Source organism: Tribolium castaneum, chromosome 10, assembly GCF_031307605.1.
Source record: "Tribolium castaneum strain GA2 chromosome 10, icTriCast1.1, whole genome shotgun sequence".
NCBI classification, from domain to species: domain Eukaryota; kingdom Metazoa; phylum Arthropoda; class Insecta; order Coleoptera; family Tenebrionidae; genus Tribolium; species Tribolium castaneum.
The window spans coordinates 7943361-7967141 of NC_087403.1; the positions used below are offsets into that span (position 1 = coordinate 7943361).

General features: G+C 32.3%; 1 protein-coding gene across 2 annotated transcripts; it reads left to right on the top strand.

Moving 5' to 3' along the window:
* The first annotated feature begins 5 nt into the window (after nucleotides 1-5).
* Oatp30B (Organic anion transporting polypeptide 30B) lies at nucleotides 6-21788 on the top strand. Of its 2 annotated transcripts, none has more exons than XM_967605.4 (11): nucleotides 6-216; nucleotides 8325-8586; nucleotides 8635-8755; nucleotides 8804-9377; nucleotides 14175-14279; nucleotides 14330-14569; nucleotides 14620-14784; nucleotides 14833-15201; nucleotides 19103-19319; nucleotides 19373-19710; nucleotides 20754-21788. In XM_967605.4, the coding sequence occupies exons 2-11, from the start codon at nucleotides 8363-8365 to the stop codon at nucleotides 20945-20947; spliced, it is 2547 nt and encodes an 848-aa protein (XP_972698.1). In that variant the 5' UTR covers nucleotides 6-216; nucleotides 8325-8362; the 3' UTR covers nucleotides 20948-21788. The 2 variants fall into 2 exon arrangements, with proteins under 2 accessions (XP_972698.1, XP_064215535.1); XM_064359465.1 differs by lacking the exon at nucleotides 6-216 and adding an exon at nucleotides 4745-4871.
* Nucleotides 21789-23781: the final 1993 nt, after the last annotated feature.

The following is a 23781-nucleotide window of genomic DNA, read 5'->3' on the forward strand; positions in this document are numbered from 1 at the left end:
ACTGTGCACAAGTGCACGACCAGCTGTGTTGTCTCAACTGTACCTCCGTGTTGTGCGGCAAATAACTTGTATATAAATAAATACTCGAAAAAAATCGACAAGATGTATCAATTAAAAACTGTGGTTGTGTGTTCAGTGTGATAAACCGAATAAAAATATTTTTGATACGGGCCTGGATTATCGAGAGAGATTTAAGGATGCATTGACCTCCCACAAGTAAGATTTTTTTATTATTGTTGCTTTTATCGCTAATTGTGCTCACGTTAATTCACTAAACGAAAAGCGAATTTCGCTCTTGTTGCACAATCTTTTTCCCAAGATAACTTTCCATCTGGTGTTTAGACGAACGAATTCAGCTGTTTTGGGTCTAATTATAAAAAATCAGTAGGAGAGAGCTGGGTTGGAGGGTTGGGTGTTTCATCAATTTTCTAATTATACAACTCCCACACAGAGGCAAATATTGACAAGTTCGCACCTGCACACCGACTTGGAGCTTGAAATTCCGTCTTTTTAATTAAATTTTGTTAGCTTTTATTGATTGTACAAACAAAGATAATCATTGAATCTCGGATCCCTCGTTTGCTAAAGGGGTGCAATAACTCGCACCCTTACGGCTTCTGTAAAGTTAAGCCACACTTTCACTCAGGGCTCTGTTTTCGGCCCCGTGTTGTCGTTGGTTTGTTTTTGTGTTCGGCGCAATCTGGGTCAAATTTGTGTGATAAAAAGACCAATTCAACCTTGTTTTTTCTCTGATGTAATTACGGTAGTTGGAAAAACAAATCCATACGTTAAATATCTCCGGATCAATAGCGTTCCAGAAACTTTATATTGATATGTTTGTTTAGAAACACGTCGAAAATCAGCCCTGGCCCAGTCATGTAATGTGGTTTGTATAGTTTAAAATGCATAAACGGTTCCGTTGTAATCAAGTTTTTGCTCGGGCTCGAAAAACTCTAATTCATCAAAATTTTGCCTTGTGTCCTTTGATATTGATTGAGTTACGTAATACTTTCACGACAAACTTTCTACAAAGCTTGATCCATTATTAATGAAGTTTGTGTTAGGATTTGGATAAACGCGTTTTCAGTGGCGGCTCGCCAATAATTCCAAATCATAGACTGTGTTTAGCAGCAAAAAGCTTAAGAAACCCTTACACATGTGTTTAATGCCAAGAAAAAATATTATCTTCGTTTCAATCCAATTTTTTGATGAGTTCCTAACTAATTCACTGTGTGTTTTTATGAATTTTTGCAAAATAAGTGAGTTTCTAGCTTTTGACGGAATTTTGGCGTATTTTAACGAAATCCCTCCATACACAACGCTCATTTCGATCTCGTTTAATTAATTTGACAAATTTTATGATAAATATATTTTTGGCTTTGGCTAAACGACTAATTGTAACTCTCAAAAGAAGGCATAAGTATAGCGTATTTTTATCTCTATTGATCATTTCCCGGTTTGTTTGCGGAAAATTACGCGAGAAAGGTGAGTTTTTATCGAGTTTGGTTGTTTTTTACAAATAAGTGAGTTTCTCTTCTAAAACATAAAATTTTCGACTTTCATTTGTGTATTGGTCCATTTTTGCGAAATTATTTGAAACAAGTAAGTTTTCGAAAAAACGCTTGAGAAAGACAAAAGTAACGTAATTTTTAATTTTTGAGTTTCATTAGTAATTTTTTGGTGTACCTATTTGAGTACCATTTCGTGAAAAGGTGAGTTTTTTTTGAAAAATGTGCTTAAGCATTTGAGAAGTCAAAAATAATAAATACTTTGAATTAATTATAAGTTTGTTCGGCGTTTTACAATTTCGCCAAAGATCAAAATAACATTATTTTATATCCCAATTGGAAATTTTTCGCTCTATTAGAAGGATATTCCGCAAAATTTATGAGTTTTAGTTCGAAATAACGTAAATTTAAATGTAGTTGGGCTTTTCGGACAGTTCTAAAGGAATTTTGCAAAATACAGGCCAAAAAATCCATTAATTATTATAAAAATAAGTGAAGTTTTAGCTCAAAATCACATAATTTTCGACATAATCACATCATTTTGTGACATGTCTGCATGGAATCATGCACAAACAGAACGTTAATTTTGACCTAACTTAGTCATTTTTGGCGAAATTATGCAGAATAAGGGAGCTTTTAGTTCAAAGGCACCTAATTTTTGACGTAATTAATAATTATACATACAGGGTGTCTAAAAATTCCGAAAATCACTTTAGTTGTCCAAATAAAGAAAAAGTAAAAAAGATCGTTGCTTCCCTACAAAGATAGATTAGTTTGAAGATTAGTCTTTGAATTCCGTTTTCTTCAAATGCTGGTTAAAAATTTCAGTGTTTATTGTTATTTATGGCGTAGATGATTGTGGAGAATTATAATCTTAAACGATTTCTCAAAAAATAGCTTTATTTTGGAGTAAAAAATCTTAAATTTTTGTAATTTGTCGTTTCAATTTTGAAAAAAAAATATAAAGATTTAAGATTTTTTTTCCAAAATAAAGCTAATTTTCCGTGAAGTTGTTTTACATTATTAATTTGCACGATCACCTACACCATAAATAACAATAATCACTGAAATTTTTAGCCTGCATTTGAAGAAAACGCTATTCAAAGTGGACCTTCAAACCATATTTGGACTACTGAAGCGATTTTCTACAGTGCTCTGAACTCGGAATTCGCTAGTTTTGAGACACCCAGTATAATTTTGCGGAATGTTTGCACTCTAAACGTCAATCTAGATTAACTTTTTTGGCAAAATTTCGCTAGAAAGAAATTTTAGACGTAATTAGGTGATTTTTTTTTAAAGTTACTTTAAACATAGCAAACGAACGTTGTTTATTTAAAAGTTTGAAAATGTGTAAATTTTTGTGTGAAAGACGTGTCGGGGTCACGAGCCGCCGCTGGCGTTTTTGATTTTAGCAAGAGTGCCAGAAATCGGTTCATTATCCCATTGTTGGAGATTGATGACCCTTAATTGAGTCATTTTTCGAATGATCTGGAGTCAAGCTGGCTGATGAAACGTGACCTTTCTTAAATGTCTCGAACTGGTCAGGGTTAAAACGAAAAATTGTAATTGGAGGAAGCGGTCGCGTCCACATTTTCGCTAATTGTTTCAACAAAAGTGTTTACTGCAATGAGCGCTTACGTGGGTGTAAATTTGAAAGTTGCGGTAAAAGAGTTGACTTTTAACATTTGAGTGTTTTATACATTGTTGTTTTTTCCCATATTTGAAAAAATGATCCGGTTAGGCGAACTTATCGTTATGACCTTCTTCTTTCTAACTGTTGTTTGAACTGTAGCTCACGTTTGAGATATTTCAAATAGGACGAATTAGAGTTGACACTGGAAATTGGGTTTAAATAATGACATGAATCACTCGAACGTGAGCACGTTGACCACGTTAATAACCTTCCGTGTTGTTTTAATTGCTAATAAATATCTAAGGCGGTTGTATTCAAGCGTCCACCTGGAGCTAAAATCAATAATTAATTAAAACTTGCAAAACCCTTTAGAATTTTTTCATGTCCGAGCCAGGTGACGGGGAAAATTGTGTCTTGAAATGTGAAAAGTTTGCTTGCGTGACTTTTTCTATCGATTTTCGAGTCCGGAATTCAGTTCATTTTGTCGCAGATGACCGTGATGAATTTTGCAAACCTCACTTCGCGGTTAAATAGGGCAATAGCGGGACAAAGCTGATTAAGATTGAAACAAAGGTTATTAACATAACTGAACAAATCGTCCCACTAGAGTGATTATTTCAAAGAATAGCATTGTTTGGGTTGAGAAACCACTCGTAATAAACCACTAATCGGAAAAAATACAACCGTTCCGAATTAATTGTAACGAAAGGGTAATGCCTGAGTTTCGCAAATAGCCGCAAAAGCAATCGAAATAGTGGACGCCTCGTCATGGGATTATCAAGCCTTATCTCTTTGACGCAAAGAAACGGCCAGAGAAAGTCGACTTACTCAATCAAACTTATCAAATTTTAAATATTTATAGTTTTTCTCTCACATTTCCATAATTATCGTTTATTCATTGGAGCGAGCACTTGTACTATTATGCCACTTTATTACCGAATTGAATCGTGAAAGTGCGTTTTTGGTTCAAGACAAAGAAAGTTTTTCTGATTTTATTGCATTTTTCGTTATTGCGTACGTGCAATAATAACGCTTTATTAGTGCAAGGTCGTCCAATTTATTTTATGAAAGGAAAAACAGTATTGCCAATTTAATTAATTTAAATAATATTGCATGTCGTATCGAACTTTCACTTTGTTTGAGATTATTACAACAAGGATTCAGTGTGCCATGCTTTTTGACAACTCATACTCCCCAGCCAACTTGTCACACATTCTTTCCCCGTATGGAAAATGTGGCCTCCTTTTATACGACATAATTCGATTTTTTTAAAAGCACGTGATAATTTTTTAAAAGCTTCGAGACATGTTTGTCGCATTTAATAATAGAACGGGCGCGCGCCAAAAATCAAAAACACCTGTCGTTGTTTCACAGCCAACTTGGCCCGGCTAATTTTAAACGGGTTGGCCCCATACGTTCAACATAATTTATCAGAACATTTTTATGACTAAGAATCCGTGAAATGAGTGTTTCAAATAGTTAATTTCTGATTAAGCAGTAATCAAAAGTAAATGTTATCGGAGGAAATGTATTGCCATTTTTGCGAATAGTTTTGCCATTAACTGTACAATGGTATTTAAAAAACAAATCATACAAACACCCTCATTGTGGTACGCGTAGTTGCAATGAGAGGTTGGTTTTTATACAATTTTTTTCAATCGAGGGCCGAATTGTGCAATTATTTATGTTAGCAACCCTTCATAGTGCCACTGATATGAAACAATAGACAGGTATTTTTTAATTTTCTTGTAATATTGGAAACTGATACAAATTATCGCGTACAACTGAACTTTTATGTTAAATAATTTATGTTGGCGAGCCCTTATACTGGCACAGACATAAAAAATTGACAACGTTCAATATTTTCTTTATATTTTTTTTTATAATTAAATTATTAATTTACCAACCAATCAGCAAAAAAAAACAAATTATAAAAAAAAATTTTGATTTTTCGGGTTATTCATTACAAAAAATACAGGGTGAATCTTTTAGGGCCTACATTAAATTTTTTTTAACTTCTAATATAACTAGAGCTTTAAAATTTTGTATACGATCCAGATCGACTATTCTGAGTTCAACTAAATTATTATCAAAATGGCTGAGCTTCCGGAACTACAAAAAATTGCTTAAATAGTAACCACACATTTTTATTGCATATTTGAATTTACCTTCTCAAGCTGAGTAAAATTTACCCAAGTTGTTGGTACTTATCTGTCATAGTTTTTGACATATGTCAATTTTTTGTTAAAATTTTTATTTGTAAGGGTGGGTTTATCTAAGAAATCACAGTCCTTGAACTTTTTGTTATAAGTGAATAATTTTTTGCATCCGATAACCGAAGGTTTGAAAAGTCGTCTAGAATTTTCAAAATTGTCAACTGTCAAAATTCATGGCTAGTATGATTTTTTCAAAATAGTTCTCAAAAAACTGCTATAACTCAGTTTTTTCAAATAGAACGACCACATTGTTTTAACGGCTATCGAAAGAATATCGATATTTATGGTGACTTTTATCAATACGTCCTATACCTAACTACAGTTTTTGAAAAAAATCACAAAAAACGGGTTTTACTTCGTAATTTTCATAGTTAATCAAGTAGACCTTGCAAAATGGTGAACAATTTGTCAAATTTCAATATTTTATTTAGTTTTAAGCTGGTTTGTTATTGAATAAGCTGTAAAACAATAATATTTAATTACAGTTTGTTATATCTGAATTATGCAAAGTAACTCAGTCAGTCTGCCATCGAATTTTGAACTTCTTCATTGAAAGTAGTAAACAAATAGGACATTTCTTTTAATTAATAGCACAATTTTATCGCATTTTTCGATAGTTTACTTGATTAAAAATGATTAATTAATAATGAGCTAACATTCAGTTTTTTGCGATTATTTAAAAAACTATAAGAGATAAATATAGAAGATGTTAATAAAAGTCTGCATAAAAATTGATGTTCTTTTGATTGCCATTGAAAAAACAGGGTCATTCTATTTCAAAAAACTGTTTTGTAATTATAACCATTTTTTAATCATCATTTTCAAAAAATCATAGTAGCCTTGCAATTTGACAGTTGACAATCCTGAAAATTTGAGAAAACCATTCGAACCTTTGGCTATCAAATGCAAAAAGAATTATTCACTTCTTGTAAAGGATTCACGAGGTGTGATATTTTAAATGATATTTTTAAATTTATTTTGAATGAATAAAAATTTGTAAAAAAATTGACATACGTCAAAAAAATGACAGATACGTACTAACAACTTTTATTCAGTTTCAAGAGACGAATTCAAAAATGTAATAAAAATAGGTGGTTTCTATTTAAAATTTCAAACTTGGCGCCAATTTCTCATAGCCATTTTGAAAATAATTTAGTTGAACACAGAATGATCGATGTATTCAAAATCTTAAAGCTTTAGCTATATTAGAAATTAAAAAGTTTTTAATGTAGGCCCTAAAAAAACAACTCTGTATTGTAGCTAACGCTTTTTAAAAGTTTTTATTTAACTTGCTTTGTTGTCTGTTTCGTTTTTTTCGGGCCAAATTTGAGAGGGTTCCTGTTGTCCGCATGAATTGAAATTTTGCATACTTACGTAATCTGCGTGACAATGCAAATTCTATGTAGTTAATTACACCCTAAAGGGGTAGGTTTTAGGTTGAGTTAAAAAGGGATGTTCGATTTGTACATACCGCACCTAATACCAACATACACGCTATGTTGGACATTATGACGTCACGGTATTTGTGTAAAAAGCGCATTGTTCGCTCACTTGTAGAAATATATGATTCATTTTTATTACGTTTTGTTACAAAAAAATGTCGTTAATTTATTAACTACTACTATTGATTAATACGGCATTTCAGAATTACTTTGTTTAGGTTACCAGTCCCAAAGCTTTCATAAATTTTAGAATCGTAACTTGTAAGCGAAAATATTCTCCTTTTATAGAAAAGCATTATTTTTCCTTTTTTAGTACATTTTTAAATAAAAACTTAATTTTTTTAACAGTTAAAAAGGTGCATTTTGTGTCAAAATAGAATTTAAGGGGGGCTGCGACCCATGAAAATGTGGTAGATACTAAAGAGGGGCTGCGAAATGACACGAACGACGTGAGTGTCATGAGAATGTGCCGGACAGTGTATTGTACAGTACAGTAGAGTGATTTGAAAATGTCAAAATAAACTCCGGTTTGGGATCGGTAGGTACTCGGACCGCAAACATCTGTGGCAATAAACTAAACTTGGGTACAGGAAATAATTTTACTTTTCAATTTGAATCCAACTGCTTAAGATAAGATTTAATTTTATGATGTTCTCAGTAATTTTAAAAATCACTATGTTAATAAACTCGTTAATCCAATAATTCTATTCCCTTTTCCGATTCTAATGAAGGTGTTGTTTAATTCTCAATGTGAAATAAAATTGATTTCAAATTTAAAAAAATTAATTAATGAATTAACAAAAATCTGATTGCCTCTAAAGGCCTATTTGTGAATTGTGCGTTTTAAGAATTCTACCTATTTTAATACTTGTTCAATGATTATTATTATTTCTTCAACAAGGAATAGAATATTTTAAAAGAAAAGATGGCTCCAGTTAAAATCAAAACTATGTTTTTTTATTTGCAAATGTTTATCAGAAATTTGTTTACAGTTTGTCACTTTAGTAATCGTGTTTGGATTTTTATTACAAAAAGGGATGGAATTAGTTTTCGCTGAATATCATAGGGAGAACAAATTTATTTAGCAACGCGAATTAAACAACATCTTTATTGAAATTGATTTCATCGGCCAAGGGTTTCGACGGTTAAATTTACTAGAAACATCAGATCTTTTAAGCAACTGTATTCGAGTCAACTGTTGGAATCAACAAATATTAAAATTTCCATTTTTGATTAATTTTATTCTCAATACGAATTAAATGACAATTGTAATTGGAATCAGCTTTATTATTATGACTTTGAAATTTACTAAAAACATCAAATGAAATCTTATTTTAAGTGATTGTATTCAAGTTGAAAACTAAAATTATTTCGTGTCCTGAAGTTTACTACTAAATATAGTTTATTGCCACCGATGGTTGCGGTTAGAGTACCTACCGATCCCAAGTGCTGGGGTTTATTGGCATGACATTTTCAAATCACCCGGCCGTACCTGCAAAGAACTGCTCATGAGGATTACGTTTAGTTTCAGATGCCGCAATGGGTGAATTGAGTTGATGCGAGATGACGGGTGCAAGCACGGGTGCCACCTCCACGGGTGGGGGCGACGCCTCCACCAGCCACTGCAAGGGCCATCGCCGGCAGGAGTCCATGTATGCCATGACAGGACTTTACTCCGAAAGCGTCCCTGAAGACAATGGCACAGCTGACACAAAATGTTCGACGACGTTTTGTCATGACACTGTCATAAAGTGTCACAGTCGTAACCCTTCGGCCGGTTTTGATAGGTTTGCTTTAGGTAATTTGTTTGTGTTTTTTCCAATATTGGATTGCAGAGACAAAACCGCACATGCCACTACATACTCTGACCCACCACCTGTGATATTAAGGGATACAAAAGAATGCGGAATCCTTAAGTGCCGACCCTCCTTTATTCAAAAATATGCAGGAATTAAGGTGGGTCTGGTTTTGTGGTGTTACTCGATTGTGATTGTGTTTTTGCAGTGTTTTGTTTTTCTTTTATCATTCCTCGTTACGTTGCAACAAGCGTTAAGCTCCGGCTATATCAATTCTGTGATAACAACCATTGAAAAGCGTTTTGAGATTCCATCGAGTCTTTCAGGATTAATTGCATCATCGTACGAAATGGGCAATGTGATAACTGTAATATTTGTTAGTTATTTGGGGAGTCGGCGACATATCCCGGTGTGGATCGGGGTGGGGGCTGTTATAATGGGGGTGGGCTCGTTGATCTTCATGGTACCGCATTTTATCGGCGACGAGAACGTCGGTGAAGTGGTCATAAACAATACAGACGAGAATATGTGTCGAGTTATTTCGGTCCATGAGGAAGACATGGGCTTAGGGAGGCTCTCCTCCGGCCTGTCTTCGCCACCTTTAGCCCCGAATAATCTGCGGGGGGATAATTGCATTCAGGGTTCTCCGTCAACGACTGGACCAGTATTGTTATTTGTACTTGCACAATTGTTATTAGGCTGTGGAGGTTCGCCATTATTTACTTTGGGAACAACTTATGTCGATGATCATGTCAGACCCGAAAGTTCTTCTATTTATATAGGTAAGTTGCGTTTTTAATGCCAAAGTTCCTTCATAAATTATAATCACGCTACACGTTCACTAATATTGATCAACCAACTTAATGAAACTTTTATTGATTCACCTGCATACACCCTAATGACCTTGCCATTCATTTTCACATTTCGACGGAAGCTTTTACCACTTTTTCGCCCAACCTCATCTTCGATCTCCCACTCATTGCATGCACTTTTTTGAACGATATAAGCGAACTAAATCAGTTTTTTGACGCTTAAAATGTCATAATGCTATTTTGGGTAATGATGGCTTTTGTTTCTAATTTATTTCACATGTCTTCTAATTTAAAACAAGTTTCTTCCCATGAATACATTTTGTTCTAAAAATTGTGTTGTTTTTTCAAAACACTGCACTCGTACTTAAAGATTTCTTCTTCACCTTAAATAATGCAAAACTATCAATTTCTTGAGGTGGGTCAGTAAGGTGAGTAACATCAAGTAATAACAATAAATAATGACGACTTCGGTTACACAGTAGATTAATTTTACACATTTTCATTGAGTCTCAGCGTTATGCGAGATTTTGCTAAACTGGACGATAAAATTGGGTGGAATTTTTCATTATATTTTGCATTTTTCCAACGAAAACGCAATTGTTTAGCGAAATTAGGTGAAAAGTAAAAAAAATACCAAAAACCTCCAAAATGTAACGATTTTCGTTTTTTTTTCGTTTTGAAATAAAAAACAGTTTGTGTTAACAATTTTTCTAAAATGGGTTGGAAATCACTTAACACGTTTTAATACCAGACTTTCCCTTACAAAACGTGATTATTTTGCCAAATTATGCCAAAAATTGTGCTATTATTTTTATGTTTGTGTCCCATTTGCGACACATTCAGTTATGGCGAAACTGGCGAAAATATTATTTGAACTTAAGCCAGGTTTTGACTTACTGGAACCAGAAAAAATGGTGCATTTTACTCTTTTTTCATAGTTTAAACACGTTTTTACAAGCTTGAAAGTGAGATTTTATGTGAGTTTTCGTTAAATCGGACCGATAGAATCAAGTGGAAAATTAAATTAAAATAAACCAAAAATCACCACATTGCTTTCGAAATTTTACAATTTTTGCATTTTCCATGTGTTTAAGCAGCAAAAACTCTCGTTTTTCACAAAATTTTACCAAACTGGGCTGTAAAATCATCACCTTTCCGTGATCAGTTCTATTATTTCGTTTAGCTACAGAGTTTTTTTTTTTTTCGAAATTTTAAATTCTTTTAAATGGCACCCCAATATGGCGATTTTTTTTGTAAAATATTACGATCTAAACAGACTTGTAACTAATCATTATTATTATGATAAACAATGTCTCCAATTACATGACATTGTTTACATAATTATTATAAGTAAATATACAAGTATAAAAGAAAGAAAATGAAACAAATAATATCGTTGTAAAGTCTAAACTATAATAGTTAAAGATACAATAATAAAAACTAAAATAATAAATAAAAATAATATTTAGAAAAAGGAAAAAATGTTTTTATAAAATTAGAAACTCATACCGACTTTCAAAAATATAAATAATAAATTTATACCAAACCGCTATTAACTATTTCGACTGCAAAAATATCACATTCATCCTCCAAACAATTGCAATTTTTAGACATCACGTAATATTGTTTTTAAACCAGTGTTTTTTTATAAATAATATAAGTTGGGTTTCGAGCTTATTATAAAGATTTTTCGAACTTGGCGAAGTGGTTGTGTCCATGGATATTTTTATTTGAATACTTTGATTCGTCAAATTTTTTGCAAATAAAAACATTCATGGATACAACCACTTCGGCCAAGTTCGAAAAATCTTCGTAATGAGCTCGAAACGCAATTTTAGTAATTTATTTAAAAAAACACTGGTTCAAAAACAATGTAATTAAATGAAAAGTCATTTTTAGGGCATAATCTTTTACCAAAAAAAAAAATCATTTTAGTGCCATTAAAAATATTTTTTTTTCATTAACTCGAAAATGAAAGGAATTTAGAAAAAAAATATTCATGGAAAACGATCACATTTTTTTACATACTTTAGAATGTACAAATTATAGTTTTTTCGTAAAGTATTCAGGCTGATTCTTTTAGGGCCTATATTAGAAACTTTTTACCTTTTAATATAGCTAGAGCTTTAAGATTTTGTATACAATCGACCATTTTGAGTTTATCTAAATTATTTTCAAAATGGCTGAATTGTCGTAACTATGAGACATAAGCGCCTACTTTGAAATTTTAAATAGTAACCACCACCTATTTTTGAATTTGCTTCTTGAAACAGAATAAAATGTACCCTAGTTGTTAGTACTTATCTGTCATAGTTTTTGGCGTATGTCAATTTTTTATACAAATTTTCATTTGCAGGGGTTCATTTAAAGTATCACAGCTCGTGAACCATTTACAATAAGTGAATAACTCTTTTGGTATTTGATAGTCAAAGATTTTCTTAAAATGATGATTAAAAATTGATTATAGAACACTTTTTTCAATGACATTCAAAAGAACATCAATTTTTATGCAGACTTTTATTTACATCTTTTATATCTATCTGTTACAGTTTTTCAAATAATCGGAAAAAAACAAAATTTTGGCTCACTTGTAACCAAGTACACTTTCGGAAAAAATTGTACTGTTAATTAAAAGACATGTCTTATCCGCTCTATTTGAAAAAACTGAATTATAGCAGTTTTTTGAGAATCATTTTGAAAAAATTATACTAGCCATGAATTTTGACAGTGGACAATTCAAACTCTTCAAACTTTCGGTTATCGTATGCAAGAAAAATTATTCACTTATCGCAAAGGGTGATACCTTAGATAAACCCTTGCAAATGAAAATTTTAACAAAAAAATTACGTGTCAAAAACTATGACACATAAGTGCCAACAACTTGGGTAAATTTTACTCAGCTTGAGAAGGTGAATTCAAATATGCAATAAAAATGTTTGGTTACTATTTAAAATTTCAAACTTGGCGTCAATTTTTTGTAGTTCTGGAAGCTCAGCCATTTTATATATAATTGGTTGAACTCAGAAAATTTTAAAGCTGTAGCTACATTAAAAGTTAAAAAGTTTTTAATGTAGGCCATAAAAGAATCGGCCTGTATAGTTTGAACAAATAACGTGTGGTTCTATTCCTTTGACTATCACTGTATAAATGATTTACAGACGAGAAATTTTCAAATTAAATTACATTGTCCATGGTTAAAATTTTGGGGTGTTGATCCAGTTTTTGAGTAGTTTTTAACGAAAGTTGCAAAATAAAGGTTACTTTTCAGCTCTAGTAAAATTTTGGTAGCAATTGAATTTCTGTTTGAAAATGCGCTTTTTTGTAATTTGGAGCTTCTTTCGCTAAATAATCGCGTTTTGTCTATAAAAATACTAAAACACCCGAAATTTTCATTTTCATCATACAGGGTGACCCAGCAGTGTGTAATCGGTCTATAACTTATTTACTATTTGAAATATTACCATTCTGTTTTTATTATCCGATAGATCGACTGAAAGTCCACAAACTAAAAATATTTTTATTATACACAGGGTGTTGTGTATACAGGGTGGTGAACCAAAGTTAATTTTTTTTAAATGGAACACCCTATATATTTTTGCATAATTCAATTCTACGCAAAAAATAATGTAACTTTGTATAAACTATTATGGGTCTATCTCTTTTCGTTTCGGAATTATTCAACTTTTCGTTATAAAAAAGACCAATTTTTGAAAAATCACTGCAAAGTCGCTTATGAATATTTTCCGATAAATTTGCAATAGAAAAACTTAGAATACCTTGTAGTTTGAGGAAATAGACGACTTTTAGTTAAAGCACGCAGATAATCTACAGGATGTACCAAAACGCAAAAAGTTCAATAACTCATTTTTTCAAATGGGACACCCTGTATTTTATTAAATGAGTCGATAGCATTTTTGATAAGCTTTCTAACGGTGTAGGGCTTGCATAGCAAATTTAAAATATTTTTTAGAGATTTTTCAAAAAAATATATTTTATTACAAGACAATATGTTAGCCTAGAATCTGATAGTCAACTGGTAATTAATTTTTTGATATGTACTAATGTGACTAATTACACAAGTAATCTAATTATTACCTGATACATAAATGAATTTCACTCATCAAGAATTATTAATAAAATAAATAAAAAATATATTTTTTATTTTTTTGAACACTTTAAGAAATATTGTAAATTTGCTATAAAAACCGCATATCAATAGAAAGTCTATGAAAAATGCAATCGACACGTGTAAAGAAATACATGGTGTTCCATGAGTTATTCAACTTTTTGCGTTTTGGCACACCCTGTACATAATTTCCGTGTTTCAAGTAAAAGTCGACTATTTCCTAAAACTACAGGATATTCTGAATTTTTCTGTTGCAAATTTACCGGAAAATATTCATAGGCGACTTTGCAGCGATTTTTCAAAAATTGGTCTTTTTGATAACGAAAAGTTGAATAATTCCGAAACGAAAAGAGATAGACCCATAATAGTTTATATAAAGTTTTATTATTATTTGCGTAGAATCTAATCATGCAAAAATATATAGGTGTTCCATTTAAAAAAATGTAACTTTGGTTCACCACCCTGTATACAACACCCTGTGTATAATAAAAACATTTTTTGTTTGTGGACTTTAAGTCGCTCTATCGCATAATTAAAACAGAATCGCAATATTTTAAATAATAAAAAAGTTATAGACCGATTATGCACCCCTGGGTCACCCTGTATGTAAGGAGACAAAGCGTTAACGTTATCATTTGTAGGCTGTATGTACAGCATGGCCGCGTTTGGTCCAGTCTTGGGCTTCTTACTGGGGGCGTATTTGCTCTCGTTCCATATGGATTCCTTTTCGAAAATAATTTCGATTGGTAAATGCTAAAAATTTCGAAGTGTTAAGTATATTTATGATTGTTTTTAGATGCTGGTGACAGCAAATGGGTGGGTATGTGGTGGGGTGGTTTTCTCTTAGGAGGACTTTTACTAATTTTCGTGTCAGTCCCGTTTTTCTCCTTTCCTAAGGTTCTGACACACGAAAAGGAGAAAATTCGGTTGACGGAAAAAGCTGCAGCTGCTGGTAGCAGTAATGCTACGGCGGCAAACCAACAACACGCAGCGCCAATGACGAAAAATGATTCAGGGTATGGCAAAGACATTAAAGGTTTGTTGCTGGTCTCGGAGGGAATTGCCATTAATGTTTCTCTCTCGCAGATATTCCTCGTTCGATGTGGCGTCTTGCTTGTAATCCGATTTATATAGTTACATGTTTAGGAGCATGTATGGAGCTAATAATTGTATCAGGGTTCGTTGTCTTTTTACCAAAGTATCTCGAGACGCAGTTTAGTTTAGGCAAAAGCCAAGCGAGTGTTTTCACAGGTATGGGGTGTGAAATTTTCCAGCAATTTTATTACGTATTTATTCAAGGATCAATCGCGATTCCTGGTGCATGTATTGGAATTTTTATGGGAGGCTGCATTTTAAAACGAATGGAATTACGACCCAAGGGCGCCGTTCAGTTCGTCCTAATCTCGAACATGATTTGTTTAATTTGTTACGTGCTGTTATTTTTCCTGGGTTGTGATAATTTAAAAATGGCTGGGACAACTATTCCTTATTTTAACAGCACTCATGCCGAACCTTTCCAAGTGAATTTGACGTCGTCCTGCAATTTTGGATGCGAGTGCAGCATGAACGATGTGGAGCCGGTTTGTGGCAACAACGGCTTGACTTATTTCAGCCCCTGTCACGCTGGATGCACCTCAACACTCCGATCGGATTATACCAATTGTGCCTGTGAGTATTTTCTCCGTTTTTGAGCCCAGTGATAGTTTTTTTAAATATCGAAAAAATATGAAAGTTACTAAAATATGTTTTTTTACTCCTGACAAATTTAAATTCAAATCGCGTTGTTTTTTTTTTATGTATTTTTGGTTTTTGGTTATTTGAAGATGAACAATTTAAGAAATTTTTACAATTCTCCTCCGATAAATACAAATAATCTTAGTTGATTGTTAGTGACGGCTAATCCTAAATGTTTTGACTCTTCGAAACAAAATAAAATATTTGGAAAGGAAAACTGAAATTTAGAGCGGAATGTTTTTGACGATCACTACACTTCGAGGGGATAATCACTGAATGATATGTCGGTATTTATATTTTTTCTCCCGTTAACTAGTGAATGAATGATTTTGTCTAAAAATCGTGACTTTTTAGTGATTTTGATATTTAAAAATTTAACTCCTGCTTTGTGGGGCTTCTGAATTTTGAAAAACGCTTTACAGTTCATCATCAGCCTCTTTAATGACGCAAGTTTACATAAATTGCCCCCTAAACGGTCCACCGGTTGATGAATAAATAACACTGGTTTACAAATTCACTTTAGTCGGTTGTTGCAAATTTAACATTTGGTTCTATATACTTTTGGAGTGTAGATTTTAAACCTGACGTCCAAATTTGGCTACAGCTTGAATTTCTATTTTATAGCTTCTGCAAAGGGCTCAAAAACTAGAGCTGGTGGGAAAAATCTTTTGGCAATTTTGAACAGTTACGTAATAACACTAAAAAAATCTGAAGCAACAGATAAGTAAATGACTAAAAGTTGTGTCCTTTTTTTAAAAAAATGCTAACTTGAGTTATCTATGTGTAAAAAACTAGAGCTGATAAACAATTTGTTTGCATTTGACAACAGCAACAAAATCTGAGGCTAGTGAATAATACTAATGATAATAACGGGTAAAAGTAGATCCCACAGATCAATTACAAAGTCTACTACAAAAGAAAATCAGCTAGAATCAACCAGTATATTACTTAATTGAAATCAAAGAAAAGAATTTTTAAGCAGGAAGAAATGTTTCTAAATAATAACATTAAAAAATGTAAAAAGTACCATTAAAGTAACAACGATCTCTATTGTGACATGTGGAAGACAAGATTTTTAGTTATGCATTAACAACAAAGACTACAAACTGTTTGAATTCGAAAAATGGCACGAAGAAAACATTACAAGGATTAACCAAACGATTAAAAAACTACACATTATACAGGCTGGTCCAGCCATCCCATCTTCTGTAGCTCAGTCACTAGTAAAGTTGGACTTTTGATATTATATGTATGTTTTTAAATAAGGTTGATAACAATTTAAAATATAGTTAATGATTAGGCCTCTCGCTGAAACTACAAATTACATTAGCTATTAAGTTTTTGAAGTGCATGAATAATTTATAACAACTAATTTTGAGAAAAAATGCGACGTTGGCACTTCTATAATTTCGAAACAGCTAATACGTCTACGAAAGTGTCTATATCCACCTGATAAGGCGAAAGGGGACGACAAAGACAAGTGTAATGAAAACTATTTTTCTGTTTTTAGCGATATTTGTAATCTAATTTTAAAACGAAAAATGAAAGTGAGTTTTTTAAGCAATTAGAATTTGCGCCAACGTAATACTTTTTTGAAAAAAATTGACATTTTTTTATTAAAATTTTAAACAACTGTGATGGTACGAGTAGAATGCGAATAAGGAACTAGAAAAATTATTATTGGTTTTGAACAAAAGGCGAATTTTTATTTTACTTTGACAATACTTGCCGCCGAGGATCACCCATACTCGAGTGCGGGGTAAGAGGAAAAGAGGGCAAAATAAACCTCGATCAACTAAGACTGGAAGATGTGAAAGATGACGTTTCAGTATCTACTGCTATTCATAAACAGAATTATCGCGGTCATTCTTTGAAATGAAATTACTAATACATCAAGCGTCAGTAGTGTTCTTTTTATTTTTGATGTAATGTTTATTTGTTACTTTTGTTAGTAATTTTTATGTGTTCCGTTTTCATTGCTCAAAATCGAATAAATGAATACGTTAAAATCGGGTAGACAAATTTTTTTCTATATCACTGAAAATATATTGCTGATGGCTAATATGTACAGAGCTGCTTCCACTGCCAAACAATATGATTGAGACAAGACAAAAGATTTTAGCAAATTCGCGTTTTGATAACTTTCGCGTTGTTGAATTTTGAAAACAAAAATACATTTGTGATCAGCAGGAAATGCAGATTCGTCGCTCCGCCCTGGTTTTTCAAAATATTTATTTAATTTTTTTTCTTCAAAAATAAGTCAAAACATTAAAGTGTTTCGTTAGCGCAAGTTTAAATAAGATTCTATGATGAAACTTTTTCGTTTACGAAAAAAGTGAATGGCTAAAAAGAAATTGAAAAATAAATTCCGCGCCATCTGACGGCTTACAAACACACTAAAACGTCTTCTCCTTTAACCTTAAGTAGGCACGAACTATGACAATTTTGAACAAATTCCATTATTTCTCTAACAAACATGTTTGTTATAAAAAATATTTATATATTTATTGTAGGTAGCAAAGTAGGTACTTACATGTATAGATTAAACTGACGTTCATTTAAAAATAAACGGTTTGATAGAAATTGATGATTTTGCGTCACTGGTGTCGTGGGAAAAATAGTGTACAAAACTCTATGGAAAGTGTATGTCGTTTGCTTGTGAGCTGTCCGCACTCGGCTAGTGCCTCGTGCGTCAAGATTCTCGTACGATATCACTCACTTTCCACACTATTTTTTTAAAGTCATGCTATTATTTTTTGTATTCATTTGGATACGTTTTATCTTGTTACATGTCCTTAAAAAATTCAAGTCAATTTAGGGATTACTTTCTTACACCTTTAGTTATAAAAATTAATAAAAAATACACCAGTGCTCTCTTGGTAACATTATTACTAAGTAGGTGTGAAACAACGTCTACCAGACTTATTAATTAAATTTAACTGATCTGAGTTACTACAGAGTATTCGTATTTATTTACAATCTTTTTAAAATGTTGTAGTTTTTATTTGCTTATTTTAAATGGACATCCCTGTTTACTTTTATGTCATTCGATGTGATACCAAAAAACTAACATTTTTTGTTAGCACAACTCTAACGTATCTAGTAATAATGTTATCAAGGAATCACTGTTTTTATTTTTTAAGTGGCTAAAAGGGCATTCTAATGAGAATAAAAAAAATAATAATAGTATGATGAAAAAAAATATTATTGACTTCATTTTTTTTGGAACATTATATAATCAAAAATATTTTTATGAAATACGTAGTAGAGTATAAACAACGTCTACAAAATATTAAAACTTCAAATTTAATAATAACTGAGTTCTACAAAAGACGGGTACTGGGCTGGAACACTGTAGATTAGCAAACGGAAATGAATTTTAATTCTTGCAGTAAGAATTAAGAAAAAACAATGTTATTTACGTGGCACTGAAAGAAAACAGTTCGCTACACTTTATCAACAAAATAAGACATTTTTTCTCCGAGAATTCAAAGAATCTACATTAAATTTTTCCAAATATGTAATAGAAAATTTAAAGTTATTTGAAAAACTTTCTCTGCACTGTTTTATTAGTGACCATATTCATTTACAAGTGCAAAAATAATCTTTAAAGAATAAAAGCAAGAAAAGTTCAAAAGGGGTAAAATACAACGACTGAGATCTAACTTTTTTATTCTCTGGGCCAATGGACCTCACTGGACCTTTAGAGTGCATTTACATACACTTACTGACTTGAAAGAGATGTGCTGAATTGTAAAGCGCTATAAACAGGATTTAAATGTTTAAACTTGAAAATTTCAAAAAGAGTGCACATTTGCCAATGTGGCGGTTTCAGGTATTCACGGAAACATGAGCCTGAGTGGAACAACTTCGTCCGTAAATCTCGCAGCACGGACAAACAGTGAATACGCTGAAGTCACTGTTGTTCCTGTTGCGACAGCCGGTCCTTGCAACTCATCCTGTCATACAATTTATCCATTTTTGATACTCCTCTTCTTTATGACATTCATAGTGGCCATAACACAAATGCCGCTACTTATGATAGTTTTAAGGTAAGTAACATGAATCAGGTCAAGTTAAGTCAAGTCACAATGTGATTTTTAAGATCCGTAAGCGAGGAAGAGCGCTCATTTGCCTTAGGAATGCAGTTTGTGATATTTCGCTTGTTTGGCTACATCCCAGCCCCAATTCTTTTCGGTAATTTGATCGATTCGACTTGTCTTCTTTGGAAGAGCACGTGTGGCTCGAAAGGTGGCCGCTGTCTCTTGTACGATATCGAGCAATTCCGGTATAGGTATGTGGGGCTTTGCGCTGGGATTAAAATTCTTGCCTTGGGGATTTTCCTGGTTGATTGGTGGCTAGTACGTCGGAGGAAACACCTCGACGAAGCTGGTGGGATCACCACCAATGAAATCGTCGGCTCGATTATAAGCCTAGACAAATGTAAGCCAACGTCTGACTGATGGGTAATTCCACACCAAACGATCGCTTTCAAGTTACTTTACCTTCAATAAAAATTTTGAGTTGGCATTTGACCAAATAACTGTCATTTTTAAAAGCTTTCATTTAACTTGCTTTGTTGTCTGTCTGTCTGTTTCATATTTTTGGAGCCAAATTTGAAAGGGTTTCCGTTGTCCCAATGAATTGAAATCTTGCATACTTACTTAATCTGCGTGACAATGCAATCCTATGTGATTAAATACCCCCTAAATGGGGTTTCGAAGTTTTAGGTTATGTTTACAAATAGGCTTTCGATGTGTACATCAGTAGCTTATTCCAACATTAACGGTATGTTGGTCATTAGGAAAAGTATTAATAGCTAATCATTCTCTTTACTTTTCTTTACAAACAAATGTCGCTATTTTTTTTAATTCATTTATTTTGGACGATAGAGTAAACACAGAACAGAAGTTAGGATGTGCTTTCAATGCTAACAACTGTTTTTTTTCTATCACATACCACTAAGCAAGTTTGCACAAATCAGCAAAATAATACGGCGAAACTAAATTTCAGGGAAAAAGACGTTTAGAATAAGTAAAGACTAAAAAGCAATAAATAAAAAAAATTAAGAAATGTTTTTTTTAGAAAAAAGCTTTTATTTAAAAGATGCACTAAAAAGAAAAAAATAATGTTTCTCTATCATAAGAGAATATTTTTGGTTTGCTTTGGGGACGGTCATAGGACATAAATCATAACAATGTAGTATTACAGATTTACTTCTTTAAATTGAAAACTGTTTTCAAAGCTTTTATGAAGTTTAAAATCTTAATTTTTAGGCAAAAATATTCTCCTCTCAGAAAATTATAATTTTTTCCAATTTAGTGCATCATTTTTCTAAAAAATTTTTTTTTATTTTTCGTAATTTCTTATAAAGATTGAAAGAAAAGACGTCTTGGGTGTTATTATTATAGTCATTTCGTAATGTTGCAAGTGATCGTTTTGTTGTGGAATTGCTTGGGTTTTGTTTGCCATGAGGAATGTTTCAGTGTTTGAGGAGAAGCCGCACTTTGAGGCGGGACATCGCAGAAACTTGAGCTCGGTCTCGACTTACGATTGCCCGACTTCGCCGAAAGAGGAGAATGAAACGAAAAATGAGTTACTTACAGGGACGGATGCGAATCCGACCCAGGAAGCGGGCGAAGAGTTGGAGCAAAGCAGGCCACAAACCGACTTATCTTAAGTAACTTATGCACTTACATCTTTAGTGATTCCTGCCTTAAAAACGTAGCTAACGTAGGCACTTTATTTTTTACTTTTTTATTTATTAATTACTTAATATTAGTTTAGGAGAAATGTGATCTCTCGGTCAATTTAAATGTAAATAATGTTTTTATTTCGATGACCCACATTCCATTTAATAAGTTGCTACCGACTAGCTGTGTACTTATTACACTTAGTTTAATTTTATCTATATTTAAATATTGCAATAAAACAGTGCCACATTATTCAAATTCTATGTATTAAATGAAGTAATAATCAATTGCCCTTACGGTGATACACACTTGTAGAATTTGTTTAAATTCAATTGAATCATAGAGGCCTATGTTATATGAATAGTGCAATATATATATCTTAAATGAATTAAAGCACATCTGTGGTTTTTTGATACTTTGTTATGTAATTGAACAAGAACAAAGTCTACAATGCTCAAGATTTCGAATTTTTTTCCGTATGATTGTAAGGTTTTGTCGCTTCAAAAATTCTATTTTGTCACGCTGTATCCATTTTTAATACAATTTTTAAAAGGTTCTTTTGTTTTATTTAGTCTCATTTTCATTACTGATTGTACATCTCACATCAGCTTGTGTAGGTCATGCGCATGCTCCTAACAGTTCTCAGCACATGGCTATATTAATTACCGACAATCAAACATATCTATATCAAAGTTAGAGTTACGTTTCAGTCTTGCTTTTAGTCTCGTGTGATCACGATTGTACTCTTGTGATCACACGAAGTACCGCTGAGATTCAGATTGTTACCCAAGATTTGTAAGGAATTTTATTAAACGTTGTTGACAGTTGCGTTTGAGTTTCAACTGCGATCTCCTTCCAGCGGCACAATATCCCAAAGATTCGGACATATATCTGTTTCAGATTAAACAAATATCCAGTTTTAAATTTAATTACAGGTACTTTCTCTTTCAAAACCGTAGGAAAAATGGCCAAATAGGTCACAAATTAAAACTTTCTATTTCCGTGTGATTCTGTGTTAAATTGGACTCCAGTGAAAGTGACAGTTGATTTTATAGTTTTGAAACTTATGTATATATTAAATCTCCTTTAATCCGAAGAGCGAATCCATCGAGCTATAATTCGAACAAATATTTGATAATTTAATGATAACAATAGTCTATATAAAGAAAACTGAGGAAACGAAGTCTAGCTAATGCTATTCAACTTAAGTACAGTAGAAATCAGTTAGAATGAACACCCAAGCGACATAAGAATTTGTTGCCAGATTTTAAACAATTGTATAAACTGCTGCTAAACATGTATGAATAGTAAAAACAGTATGTAATGTCGAAGAAAATGTATTTATTAAACTATATTAGTCTTACATACACATAAACATAATAAAAATTCAATAACTAACAAAACATCTTATCTAATTGGTTATGTATCTACATTCGTTGTGAGTTCAATAAAAACAAAATTTTCCTGTTTTTTTTAAACTAATTTTTATTGGTTTACTGTCGCAACAATTAATTATTTGTACATACAGCAGTTTCATTTTTTTGCGTCCGCTTCCTATAGTAAGTCCGTTGTCCGTTTAAAAAGCGACTTACCACCAAACTTTTGAAATTTACACTAGGACTGAGTGGACGTTGAGAAATTACACGGCTTTGCTGTGCACCGCTGTCACCAAAATATTGTTGTGGACAGGAGAATGGTAGTGAGACGTTGTGACAATAATGTTATGAATAATAATAATAATAATGAAAATGAGAGTGTATTGTATTGGGGATGGGGGTGATATTGATAAGATATTTGAAATTCCTAAGTCTAATGATAAGGGTATGAAATGAATCATACACGACAGCTTTATTACATATGTTATGTGCCGAATTCTTTTCTTGGTCAAAATTTAAAATTCAAGTTGGTAACTTCACTTTTATTAAATGAAATACTGGCTTTATTGAAATACCTCTAATCTGCTCTACGTATGAAAAGACTAATGTTTAAACTGTTTAAAATTTGGAAATAAAAATAACTAGACGCCCTCTGGTGATGATTTTTAAAAATGTCAAAAACAGTAACAAAATTTTCGTACTTCCACATTTAATTGACATTTAATAAATTGTCTAACAATTTTACGTGTATAGTGTTACTTATTAGAGAGAATCACTTTAAAAGTAGTATGTGGTGGTAAATATGACTTTGGTTCTGCGGTTTTTCTTGCTACTATAAAGTGTTTATTATTGGAATTTGAAAGTGGCTAAAAAGTAAAAACGATTTAAATTTTGATTGTAAACAGTTGTGTAAGTAAAAACTATAAGTGATGGATCACAGCGAACACATATTGATCTCAAGAAACCAATAAATTAGTGAAGTGTGTGAATTTCCACTGAAAAAAATCATGAAATATTTCGGTAAATCTACAAAACTACAATTAAGATTAACACCTGCTGATACATTTAAGCATAAATTGTTCCAAAGGGTAACTTTTTAATGTCTTTGTAAAGTGACTTTGCAAAAGTGCATGTTCCTCGTAAGCAAATTTCGTTTGTTCGTTAGAACCGAACCAATGCGTTAATAATAATATATTCCTGGAATATATATTACCTAAACCAGGAATATATTCCAGGAATAATGCAACGTGACACCGAAATTTTCAAAATAATTTCATAATGTAAGATTTCTTTCGAAATACATGATTTGGTTTATATTTAATGTATTTTGCGACACTTGCATTAACGTAAGTCGTCGGGTTATAAATACTGTTGATGTACTGCAACTGTTGAATAATTTTTGAAGAGTGCTTTTCTAGTTTCTGATGGAAGTTTAGAAAATGGAA

Bases quoted from the DNA above. Each gene is read 5' to 3' on its own strand.
- Oatp30B (XM_967605.4), top strand. From the start codon at position 8,363: ATGACGGGTGCAAGCACGGGTGCCACCTCCACGGGTGGGGGCGACGCC. The intron at 8,587-8,634 runs GTTTGCTTTAGG...ATTGGATTGCAG, and splicing joins CCTTCGGCCGGTTTTGATAG to AGACAAAACCGCACATGCCA. The intron at 15,202-19,102 runs GTGAGTATTTTC...TGGCGGTTTCAG, and splicing joins GGATTATACCAATTGTGCCT to GTATTCACGGAAACATGAGC.